Source organism: Phalacrocorax carbo, chromosome 16 (assembly GCF_963921805.1).
Source record: "Phalacrocorax carbo chromosome 16, bPhaCar2.1, whole genome shotgun sequence".
In the NCBI taxonomy this organism is placed as follows: domain Eukaryota; kingdom Metazoa; phylum Chordata; class Aves; order Suliformes; family Phalacrocoracidae; genus Phalacrocorax; species Phalacrocorax carbo.
Genome location: NC_087528.1, coordinates 2694536 through 2707274, shown reverse-complemented (window position 1 = coordinate 2707274; position 12739 = coordinate 2694536). Strand labels below are relative to the sequence as shown.

The following is a 12739-nucleotide window of genomic DNA, read 5'->3' as shown; positions in this document are numbered from 1 at the left end:
TTTAAGAGCTGGATTTTATAGAATTTTTTAGGATTTTAGCTTTTACTCAGTCATTGGCATGTGAGGAAGAGTTTACCCTGGTAGGTTAACTGTAAAAGTACGCAGCATGAATTAGCTGAACGAACTGAAGTACGAGATGTCACAGGCCAACAACATACCGAAGCGGGCTGACTTCCCCACTGTTTCTTTGTCTTCGCCCTCCCCCCCCAGTTTCTTTGGAAACTGGAGCAACCAAAGTATTTTACGGTCTCGTTGGCTAAGGATTTACGGCGGCGTTGGGTGCGGGCCTGTACGCGGCGGGTCCAGCAGCGGCGTGCTGAGCGGCGGGCGGCCAGCCTCGCTGCAGGAAGCGCCGAGGCGAGGACCGCATCGTCAGCTCGTACCGCTCCAGACGACTTCAGGTACCTGCCACAGCCTTGGCTCCTTTCGCGGAGGCTGTGGCAGGTAGAGGAGTTGGTTCTTCCCCTGCCATCAGCGCAGTCGGCTGTATTACAGCTAACACAGCAGGAACTGGGGCCCACACTTACCCCGCTCGCTCTGTCTCGTCCAGTGACTAGTACTTTGTGCGAAGGGAAGCCGCCTCAGCAGGAGTGACTGGGCACACAAGAGGGAGCCCTCTCCCAGTCTGCCTTGGCGCCCGCTGTCCAGTGCTCACCTGGAAGCACGGCTCCGTGCAAAGACCCAGATCTCCTGTGTGCCGGGGAACTAGACTGACGCTCACTCTCCTAAGGCTAACAGTAGAACATTTTGCCGTGACAAAATATCCTCTTCGGAAAAGCGTTGGAGATCAAACGTGGCCCGAGTCCTTGGCAATATCTATTTTTTATAGCAAATTGCTGGTGGTGACTTAACTCCTGTACAACAGAGTAACAGAGCAGTTGTTCCTCGTACCGCACTTTGTCGGTTGCGGTCTCCCCGGCACACGGAGCAGATGGGGTTTGGGCATCGGCTGCCTAAACGCCAGCTAAACAAGGCCACGAAGGTCCCGGGATTAACCAGTCAGCCCTACTAGAGATGAGCTCAGCTGCTGGGTGGAGGACTTTGTTGTCACACTGATTACCTTGCACAGATGCTCATCGCTACCTATGCAGTCAGAGGAATATTTTTATACCTTATGCAGCTGATAAATAGAAGATACTATTAACACTCTCACAACCTGATCAGTGTATAATCATTGCGTTACTGTGTATGATAATTCATTACTTTGTGCCCTGCTGTAGGAAATGTTTATGTCAAATGAATGCTTGGCTGCAGGTTCTTGTTTCTATTTAAGAAGTATTATTTGTAAGAATCAATAAATGATTATTTTTGTCTTCTCAAAGCTTTTCTGAACTTTACTTATGGAAAAACATAGGAACTTTTTCTTGCCGGGTAGGTTTCTAGAGCGCTCGGTGGAGGAAGTGAACAACTAAAGCAAAAGACATTTGATCAGATTCCAGCAGCAAATGTTGTTCAGACACAGTACTCCCTTTGTCTGAGCGGGCTTGGTTAGCAGTAATAGCGTGGATATTTATTTCTGCAAAAGAAATCACTTATTATTTCAGGTGATTAAGCGCTGAATGAGATAAGTTACACAGACATCTGCTCAGCACGCACGTTCGGCTTAAGTGGAGACTTACTCAGAGTGGCTTTGTATGTAAGAGATACAGCAAAATTAGGGTACTTCTGTGCCCGTCGTGTCCCTGCAGGCTGACGTGGAGTCTGCTGAACTGGTAGGAATTGTGTCAGTTAATGATTTATATTAAGCCATCTGTAGCTTTAGTTTTAAATAGACGTTACTTGTTAATTCTTCTGCTGAAGAACTTCGTAATGCTCAAGTTGCCCTGGGCAGGGATGCCAAAGGGCCCGGGACAGCTCACAGCCTTGACGCTGTAGCATTCAACTCCCTTGTCCTGGGGGAAGTCTTGAAAGGAGCAGGTTGGAACCACTCAGAGATTACACATCATTTCACTATTTTTCAGCTGAGTCACTGCTTAACTGAGCCTGTCCTTCTACCTCAGAACCAATGAATCCTTATGCAGAAAACACACAAAACAGGTGTATTTTGTACCATTAATATAATTTACTAATTATAAACCTGAATACAGTATATCTTGCCCTGTGATACATCCATTTTCTTGGCAGAATGTTTGGTATTCTTTGGGAAAAAAGGATATAACAAAATACTTTATGTATATAGAAAATATTTAAAAATTTAAATTCACCTTCTGGTCCTTGTAAAATACTTTGTTCACATATCACAAGTTCTGTCTACTACAAAAACTGGTTTGTAAGTTACAGTACATTCACAAGTCACTTTTGTGGCAAGTCAGCAATATTAGGAAAAAACAAACGAACCCAAACCAAAAACCCACGGGGTCGTCTTTTCATGCTAGTCCAGCATCTTTGGCCATGCTGTAGAAAATACCCTTTGCTGCTATAAGGCTTGCAGGTGTATCGAACTCAGCTATGGTTCCGTTGTCTAGAACAAGAACCCTGTGCAAAACAAGAGGCATTGGGGGGGAGATGTGAGAGAATCCCTTGCGAGAAATGTGATCCCCCTTTTTATCACAAAGCAAACTGCTCTAATCTTTGCCTTGCCTTTATTTCCCTGGATTATTTTTCACACCTCGAAACACAACAGATAAACATTCTCCCTGGGCTGCTGTTTAATTTAAAAAGGTACAGGACAGTCACCATCTCCCAGGGGCAATAAGGGGAGGGAGGGAGAAGTTGTGGACTGGTAGATCTGGAACTGAAAACCAGGAAGCCAAGGAGACAAAAGCTCATGAAGCGTAGTAATATATTTTAAAGTAATTACTACGACATGATGTTAGCGAGAAGGTTACAGCAGCTGCTAGTTTAAAAAGGATCTGTAAGCTTGGTGCCAGTGCCATTAATGCAACTGGTAGTATCTCTTGCACAGCTCTGGTTACTGATTACAGAACCTGTTTCTTACGCCGACAGTGGCAAAGTCGGGTCTGGGTATTCTAGGATTACCTGGCTTAAGCATCATTGCCTACATCCTGCCTGACAAGAGCATCCAGAGACAAACCAGACCCTTTTAAGTGCTGCTTCACACCCCCAGTAAGTCAGCGAGCCCGCCCCCGCCACGCACCATTAAGAGATTTTTTACCTCGTGTAATCCATAATCGTGTTCAGCCTGTGCGCTATCGTCAGCACCGTGCAGTCTTCAAACTGGGTCCGAATTGTCGTCTGGATAAGATCATCTGTCTCGAGATCGATAGCTGCTGTCGCTTCGTCTAGGATCAGGATCCTCGTCTTGCGAAGCAATGCTCTCGCCAGACAGACGAGTTGCCTTTGGCCAACGCTGCAAGCAGTGACAGGGCTTTCAGGAACGAGGCCCCACTGCCCAGAATGGCTTGCGCTAGGGCCGATCACTCATCAGGTGAAGTTACCCAACAACAAAAATAGTATTTAGCAAACAGGCATGTCCGCCCCAGAGCTAATAAATACACATTGTGGCGGCACTCAGCTAGTTTTAGCATATGGGTTCGCTTAGTGCCTGACCCAGCACTGACAGAGCCACCAAACGCCCTCTTCTATCACTGCGACAAATGCCAGGGGAGCTAACGATGACACCGCTTCTGCCCAAGCTTTCAGAAACACACACACCTGCAACAACACTGAGCATATGCAAACTCGAAAAGAAAAAAAAATATCTGAGGCTATAAGTCCTTTCTACTGTCAAGAAAACCCCTCTGGGCAGCCAACACCACCTCCCCTGCCACAACACCACCTCGACAGCCTCTGCGGGACAAGGAAGGCGCTGAGCGTTCATCACATACGTAACCTGGTTACACCACAGGCTCTGAAGCCAACACAGCTCAAAGCATGGCATTTTATCATGCTTCTTCACGTCTTCATGGGTCTTCCAAATAATAATGAAAAACAAACAGGGCTCAGGTGTCAGTTTAGGCAGAGAACTCTTACTCAGCTCAGCAGTTATATATGTTATCATGGCATTTCCCTTCCTACCGAACCATGTTTAAGGGACTGCCTGTCCCTAAATACCCCATCATCCTCATAAGACAGGATTTTGGTCTGGGAGAAATCCTTCCCAGCAGCAAAGAAGAATCGGCTCATTCGTGGCAGGGGCAGAACGGCAGGTAAACAGTCGAGCCTTCGTGGTTTTCTTGAAACAGGAATAGGTGGCTCAATCATTTCAGACACAACAGACTGCGCTGTAAACTTGTGCTCAAGTGTTGTTACTCACCGTTACAGCTGAACAAAAGCTCAGTCTATGTTTCTAGTCCAAGCATTCCTTACCTAAGATTTTCTCCACCTTCTGAGCATTCATAGTCCAACGTGGATGGCTGACTGCTGACAAACCTCTTCAAATGAGACAGTTCAAGAGCTTTCCATATTTCTTCATCGGAATACTTATTAAATGGATCCAGGTTCATCCTCAGTGTTCCAGAAAAGAGAACGGGATCCTGCATATAAAACCAACTTTCATTAGACAAGTGCTTTAGCTGTTTTAAACACAGATATTACGAGTTAGTGCTTTGAAGGCTCCATTGCATTGCAGGTGGGCCACCTCCCAACCCCATCTACTCTGAAAATACATTATGTTATGCACACTTAGAACTCAAGTTCCAAGTGTAAGGATGGTTTATCCTAAATCTTGTTTTTGTCACCCAGCATCAGCTTATAAGGTGGCAGGACAGAACCACTTAAAGTATAAATGATTTGTTTTTCTGAAACAATTTTCTGAGTGTAACAAAGCATTTTTCTCTGTGGATAAACAATTATTTATGGTTTGTTAAGCTGTTAGAGATCCTTCCGTATTGTGACACACGGAAACAGTACCTGAGGAATAATTGTTAGCCTTGATCGAAGGTCATGGAGACCAATCTCTGAAATTTTCACACCATCAATTTTAATTTCCCCTTTTACAGCTTCCAGGATCCTAAAGAGACAGAGTGTCATGGAGGACTTCCCCGCTCCGGTTCTGCCAACAATTCCAATCTACAACAAATTGCAGGTTTAACAACAAAGCATAGAGTTAAAACCAAATCAAAACCAACCAAAAAAAAAATAATCCCCAAACCTCCAAGATTCCTCTAAGAGGCCTGACAAAGATCTGAATCTCAAAGAATGTAACCATCCTTCCCTAGAAACCCACGTCATCCATTGTAACGCATCTATTGCCATTCCTGTAATTTGAAAGATTCTGCATATAAACGCATGCCTAGGCCTGGAGCCATCCTACCTAACTTTGGGTGATTAGCTGGAGTACCCGTGCTAGGAGTCCAGTCACTCAAGGACTAGAAATAAAGGCTTTCCAGATGGCAATTCAGACCTTCCGGTAAGCACGTGTATCCCCATTCCAGAAGGTGGCTGTCATCCTGTCTGCTTAGAATAAGGACAATTCTCTTTTAATAACAGCTTGTTATGTGGAGGACTTTCCCATGCTAATTGGTCTGTCACCAGCACACAAAACCCAGAACTTTCTACTGAAGCATGAAGAAATGAATCTCCCAGAACAAAGACAATTTCCTGATGAAGGAAGTAATGAATGTCATTTCCTTCCGTGCCAAAAATTTCACAGGGAAAGCCAGAGAGCAGAAAAAGCTGGAATTCCTTCTTCCGTCTGCACTGCTTCAGAAAAGCGTTCTTCTCACTGAATTCTTCTCACTTGCGCTGGTGCCTCCTACACGGTCTTTCCGGCAGCCTGTTGCCAGCTTAACTTGGAAAGTCCATAAAGTCCCATGCAAGTGGTCCTACTGCTTCCAGCCTGGGGGATGCGGGCACACCGACAGCGTGGTTGTCACTGCGGGCTCCTGCAGTGCCAGCTGGAGTAGGTCTCCACCAGGGGGGCAAGTGTGCTTGTAGACCCTGTCCTCTACGCCATGGTTGTCACTGGAGGCCCAGAGCACAGTTCTAGCAATGACACAGAGCTGGTAACTCACCTTTTCTCCACCGTGCACTCGGAGGTTTAGACCCTTCAGCACTAGATCCAGGCCCTTCCTGTACCTCACTGAATAATTCACAAACTCCAGCTCGCCCTTGGATGGCCAGTCTTCTGGGGGACTCTTGCCCTCAATGATCCAGGGAGCCTAAGGAAAACAGGAGTCAGAAATGCCTCATATACGTTTAAGAAAAAAATAATTCACACTCAGATACAAACATTAACATTTGTGGGTTACTAGAAATACATCTGATAAATCAAATCTCTGTTATCAAATAAATTTATAATAATTGGGCAAAACCATGGGTTCCTAAGTATCCACCCATTTTGGTCTTTGTTGTGAAGTTTACAGGGGAAAAAAAAGTCTCATCGCATAGGGCCAAATCCTCAATGGAAAAAATGCAAATTTATATCCATTAACTTTACTAGAACACTGCCTGTTTCATGCCAGCTCAAGCTCTGGCTTATAACATGTATCATGCATCTTGTCTAGCTTCCTTTTAGCTTCCAGATTAAATACTTGATCTCCAGAACCACACACTGCAGCTTTCCTCAGAGCCTCCATTTCCTTTTCCTTAGTCTCCCATCAGGTACACAGGGCTAACGAAACCCAACGTGCCCACAGAGCAGACTTCCCAGCATAGCTCCATCTGCCACCTTTAAAAGTCTCTGGCAGCAAAGGTAGGTGATTGGATGAGTGGCCTGGATTTGGCAGTACAGTGTTCCTAGAGATGTTCTTCTCTTATGGGAGACGAGGACTGATTAAGAAGATTAAATAGAAACACCATTGAAAACACGTGCATAGCCTGATAACGGTCCTGCAGCTGTGCTCACTAGCAGGATCACAGCACCATCCATGCAGGTAGGACTATGCATCAAACACTTCAACCCCAGTGGGAGCGATATTCTGATGCTGAAACTGATCTCTGTTGTGCTATAGCCACTCACAGTAGCAGAAAATGAGATGCTAAGCACAGGCTGCATGACGGCGGTAATGATTTGGAGCTCTGATAGCATAAATTACAGTTGAGAGTGTGACATTTGTTCAGGTTAAATGATAACACACTCAGAGCAGGAACCGTCTCTCAAGGGTCTAAAGACTGATCATGTAGATGTGCGCATTAAAGTTTTTGCCACACTTGTTGGTGAGAATGCTTGACACTGACCTCTGTTTCAGTTTCTGAATACTCTTTTATTCTTTCAACAGCCACAATGTTAGTTTCAAGTTCCGAAGTCATTCGAACCATCCAATTCAGAGACAAGGTCACCTTGGAGGAGACAAAGAACAAAATATCACCCACAGAGGAAAAACAGATTTAACAACAACAGCAAAACCAGACACTGCTGTTAAGACCTGGATTCACATTAATATCGCAAATGGAATAATCACTGTTGCCTTGGCATTAGGAGTTACTGGGACAAGAAGTCTACAGATAATCAGGTGCTCAGGTGAAGAAGCATATGCCTCCCATGGTGATTTAATAAATGGCCCTCAAAAGAGATGGTTGGAAGTCATTCCCCTAGTCAGGGGTCTCACTGGAGAACAGCTAACAGCAATCCTGCACGCTCATGGTATCTAAAAAGCTTCTGGCAAGAGTGAGACCATTAAATCTGCTAAACTGTCCACAGCTTGGGTGAGTACAGTTTATCTTTGTTCAGATTTATGAATCCTACTGATCTGCCTGTCATTACCCAGACACACCAGTGTAGTACAGGGCAGGCACAACATGGGACACGTTAAGCCCACGCTGCTCAAATGACCTGTTCTTGGTGGGTGCACCTGCCACTTCCCGAGCTTCCTGCACGCCACCGCTGGGGATACCGGGGCGCAGCACAGCCTCGATGCTCCCAGAGTGCCCCGAAGCCCTACTGCACAAGAGCTTGCTGATGGTCTGTTGGCAGTTGGTGTAAATACCTATCGTTTCCAGATTCCCCACAACTCATTTTTATTATCTCTTTATTAACTTCAGCTTTAACAAGCATTTAAATTATCGCTAATATACCCATACCACCTACAAAAACGCAAACCTATCAAAGAACAGAAAGCTGTAATACATACCTGTAACGCATAAGATACTGAAAGTCCTACCAAGCCAGCGTTCAGGCTGTTTTTACCAATCACAGCAAAAAGGGCAGCAAAAAGGACAATACAGTTTCCCACAAACTCAACTCGAACACCCAGCCACCTGGCAAAAAGGCAGACGTCAGCAGAGCGGTGAACGGTTGCTTGGAGCAGTTACGCAAGCACAGGATTATCGAAGGGGAAGCAAGAAGTCATGTGCCTTTTTACCTGTTTGAGACTATGCCAGGATAGTAACTCTTCTGATTTTCGTCGACCTTCAGATCACTGATGTCTACGAAGGACTTCACTCTCCTGTAGGCTCTGATGACACTGGCCCCTGACACGGTTTCTGAGAAGTGTGAGTAGATGGGAGATCTGCTCACAGACTCCAGGCGCTTCAGCTGGCGGGAGGTGGCCACGTAGAATCGCTGCCATTTTTTTTTTTGTTTGGAGAAAATTGAAGGGTACATTAAACACTTTCTCTTTTAATTAACAGTGAATAATTTTTTAGGTTGAGGATTTAAAGGGAGATTGACACTGATGCACTTCAACCCTCCAAAATATTCTCTATAATTAAGAATAATTTCAAGAAAGTTATCTTTGCTTCATTCCACGAGAGTATTGGGTAACTGCGGTTTCTATAGACTAAGTTGAATTTATCTACGTCCCTTTAAATTTAGTTAATATAGCCTAACAGAATTAATCCATTTGTAGGAGCCTCATATTCCAAGAAAATGAGACATGAATGTGCACATCCCTTATCAGGTCTCTATTTATGGTCTATAAAATAAGCTTCATTTTGACTCAGAAGTCAATAAAGTTGATGCTTTCTATTTAACATTTTAACTCCTCACTGCCTTAAAAACTTGTCAGTATGTCAAATATATGCACACTTTAATACGTTGAAGTGCACTGCAGCTCTGTCTCTAGCAGTAGGCTTATTTGTATTACTTAAAGGCAAAAAAAAAAAAGCTTATGCCTATTGACTTCCTGACCAGATCTCACAGGAAATTGCTTTATCTGAGAGAAGTAAATAATGTTTTGTTTACATAAACATGTAGTTACTGCAGATATTTCAGTTCTCCCCCAAATTGCTTTTGTTTTAACTAAGAAGAAACATGAACAACGGAATAAGAGTCATTGCAATGGTAGTCAGATATTTTTCCAGTTACCTGAACAAAGAAGTACAGAATTGCAAGTGGAACTATAACCACAGCAAAGAGCGGAGTACTCGCTATAATTACAATCATCGTCGATAAAGAGGTGAAGAATGTCCCGAGGAACATCAAGATGGTGGGTGGGATTACTTCATCGATCACATAGATGTCCTTCGAAAAGCGGTTGATGATTCGGCCGGTTGGGGTGGTGTCGTAGAAGGACTGCGGGGTGTGAAATTTGTTTTCCAGCAGAGCAGCGTGGAGTGTCCGGGCTGCGTTAATGCCTCCCATGGCCAGGGTAAAGGAGCAGATGAGTACTATGAGGCCTAACGGGTGAAGAGGAGACATGTTAACCAGTTCCTGATTCACAGCTCTGACTCTCAGCAGTTTCTGTTGTGCTAGAAGCTTGTTTTCCTTTGCTGTATTCCCTGTCCACCCTTCTCTTACCATGCACCTTCGCGCTATGGCATCGCGCTCGCTGCTGCATAAGGCACAGGAACGTGTCCTGCAGGATTTCACCATGCCGTCCACATACAACGGACGCACAACCATCTTCCCTCTGCTTTCCGCAAGCCTTCATAAAGTCCTAATGCTACAACTCAGCCTCTTCTGCACCTACGTTTTCATGTTTTCTCTCCACCTTACCTCTCTCAAGCTTCCATGTCACCTGTTCAGCCCCTTCCAGGGGCTTCACAACAAAATTAAAAGCGTTGGGTGGAGCTCAGACTTTGTAGCTCCAGGTTATGTTACTTGCCTTGCTTAGGCTAGGATTTGGGGGGTAATTTGGGGCAATCAGCAATGGGTGCCGTGGCTTTCCCACTTAAGTCCTCTACTAAACATCGGGACATCGGGATTTTTATCTGGTTTCACCTTGCAAGAGGCCCAAGGCAGCGTAGACTCCGATTCGCATGGCCGTGTTGTGCTGAGTCCCGTTTATCACCGGCTCGTTGGTCCAGTCACTGAGCCACACGTTGGCCCCAATGGCAGCAGCGTTTTGACAGCAATATAAGAAACATATCACTAAAGAAATGACAGGGCTGACAGCCTTCACGTATTGCCAGAACACCGTTAGCTTTACCTGCAAAAAAAAACCCAAACAATCACGCACCAAAGCTGGTTTGTACAACTCGCACAATGGAGGAGTTTAGACAGAAGAGGAAAAAATTCTTCAAAGGAACTGCTAAAATCAAAACTGCCCAAACTCTAACATACCACAGAGAAACCGTCCATCTGCCTGAGCTCCACATCAGGGCAATGGCTTTCAAAATAAGTCAGAAACTTCTCTGAAATACTCTCTTCCTTCGTTTTGAGGAACTGTATTTTATTAGTTTTGTGGGGTTTTAGTTTTTAAGACTATGCCAGAAGGAAAAAGCAAAAAGAAAAAAAAAGAGGCCGATCAAATGGCAGCAAAGGATGGGTAACAAGAACAGGAGACAGGTTTTTCAGGCAAAAGAAGGAACTTGGCAGGCATATCTAGCTCAGGACTACTTTAAATGGCCTATTTAAGGAAAAGTGCTGAATATGCCTCCATTCAGCAGCTCAGATGAGGTACCAAATGCTAGTGCACCCCAACAGGAACATAATAGATGGTGCTTGTGGCTAAAAGTAACGATGCTGTCTCTAAGGGAGTGCAAAAAGGCAGCAAAGCAAAAAGAGACAGAGGCTCAGGACAAAACTCAGTTTCTAAAAAAAGCGTAAGAGGGAATAATTAAAAGAACAAGTGTTGTTGATTAGGGACTTTGGAAGCTAAAATAATCCACAGAAACAGTTAATTACATGTCTGTGCCATGGGACCACGTACAGACTAAACAGGACACACTGAGCCTTCTCTGAAGTGGAGGGAAGGGGCTTTCTTTCACAAAACCTCCCTGCTCCTTTCTCATACTTTTATATTCCCATCTTCCCTTTTTTTCCTTCTCTTCTGTTTTTCCCTGCTCCCATTTCCCACTCTGGCCCTGCTCGAGGAGTGTACGGGCCCTTTTGTACCTACAGGAATAAAATGCTCTCAAAGGCGAGGGGGTGGGTATCCCCTGGAACAGGCCCACGGGCACAGAGCGGCCAGCTGCCTTGAATAACCCACCGCTGCGGTTCATCAGAGAGCCAGTGCTGCAGCTGGACTCAGCAGCAGCCAAGCAGTTTGATGACCAACAGCGCTGGAAGCTTGGCAGTGCAAAGACAGGGCTGTCGGTGCGCAGTGCTATGTGGTATCAGGTGACTGTGGCAGAAGCTGGAAGGGATTTATTTTCTTCTTTCCCTAAGTACATAGCTCTTGCCAGGTAAAGAAAGCTCTGCCAAAATCCCAAATTTGAACCATCAGTGGTCACCAGATAATGCTTACAACCTGCAGTCATAATTTGTACACCACATTTAACGTAACTGGATCAAATGTAAAAATAAAAATTTTTTTTTCAAACAGGAAAAAAAAAGTAGAAAAGGGGAGTGGGGAATCAAACCACACCGTTCCCGTTTCAGTGGTTTCATCCTGAATAAGTTTCTCGTTAGGATTTTTTCTTGGCAGAGGAGGTTCTGCTGGCTTCTTTTCACAGACTCTTCTTCTCGTTGACATTTTGTTGGGACATTCTCCTCCCTCAGAAGATATTACACTAAGTTGCCTAGTCAAAACAAGAGAGTCATTAGGAGAAAAAGGGCAGATTCTAGCAGTGCCAAGGCAAGACCGGGATGCAGCAGACTGGACTTAGTCCCAGCCCTTCTGCTGAGCTCCCATGCCAGCCTCACCCACAGCTAGGGGTGCTTGTACCACCCCTCTGAACGTTCAGGGATGTTCAGTGACGGCAGAAATACGGCTCCTAACGAAGGCTGTGGCAGGGCCGGGGCTCTTTGGTAAAGGCCTTTAGGGGCTTCATTGCTAGAAAGACATTTCAAAGCTAACCCCTGAGCTGCTCTGTTTCCACACCAACAGTAGCTGGACAGCATCTACAGGTACGGTTATGAAAACTTTTAAAGATTTCCAAGATTCCCAATGGAAAGGCACAATGCAAAGGGTTTATCATGCAAATGGCAGCGGTTTAGTGTTGTGTGGGTAAATACAGTGGTGCTACCTGAGAACCGGGGAGTTGCTTTAAGAAATTGGCTCAGTTCAGATTAAGAAGAGGATTGCAGGAATAGATGTTTGATCTTCATTTTTATGTTATTTCCCATTTATTTTCAAAAGGACACTAAACCAATTCATTTATAAAGGGAAACTAAGGAAACTAAAGCCCAGACTGAGAAGCAGTATGTGACTAACATCTTTCAGATGTGTTTCAACCCAGACTATACAGACTATAAACATATGAACCTCATGTTTACCTCAGAAACTGTTTGCGGACCTCATTTGTCACCGGTTCATTATCTGCCAGATCAGTGTGGATGCTGAGGGTGTCTTCAGCTAGCAGGACTTCTTCCTCCTCCACCACTGCAAGACAAGATCACACCTCAGAATTTCTGCTGAATAAAGCAAAAAGGACAGAAAAAGGCAGCTATACAAAGTAAGAGTCATGAAAAACAACACCACAGCAGAAAAATCATAGTGCATAAACTCCCCCACAGTTTTGCTTCCATCCCTTCTGTGCATCGCTTCTCCTAACTAAACTGCAAAGATCTTGT

General features: G+C 44.8%; 1 protein-coding gene across 2 annotated transcripts in view; it reads right to left on the bottom strand.

Annotated features, from left to right (window-relative positions):
* Window positions 1-1370: 1370 nt before the first annotated feature.
* The window catches only part of ABCC3 (ATP binding cassette subfamily C member 3), a 50500-nt gene continuing 39131 nt past the window's right edge, over window positions 1371-12739 (bottom strand). The window contains exons 20-31 of one of the 2 annotated variants that reach the window (XM_064467052.1): window positions 12443-12548; window positions 11592-11745; window positions 10004-10211; window positions 9149-9459; window positions 8205-8404; window positions 7974-8100; window positions 7081-7182; window positions 5916-6062; window positions 4813-4971; window positions 4270-4436; window positions 3116-3310; window positions 1371-2475 (exon numbers count right to left, since the gene is read on the bottom strand). In XM_064467052.1, coding sequence (XP_064323122.1) covers window positions 2367-2475; window positions 3116-3310; window positions 4270-4436; window positions 4813-4971; window positions 5916-6062; window positions 7081-7182; window positions 7974-8100; window positions 8205-8404; window positions 9149-9459; window positions 10004-10211; window positions 11592-11745; window positions 12443-12548 — 1985 coding nt within the window. In that variant the 3' untranslated portion in view covers window positions 1371-2366. Of the gene's footprint in view, window positions 2476-3115; window positions 3311-4269; window positions 4437-4812; window positions 4972-5915; window positions 6063-7080; window positions 7183-7973; window positions 8101-8204; window positions 8405-9148; window positions 9460-10003; window positions 10212-11591; window positions 11746-12442; window positions 12549-12739 lie in introns of those variants that run through there. The other variant, XR_010375433.1, reaches the window with a different exon arrangement.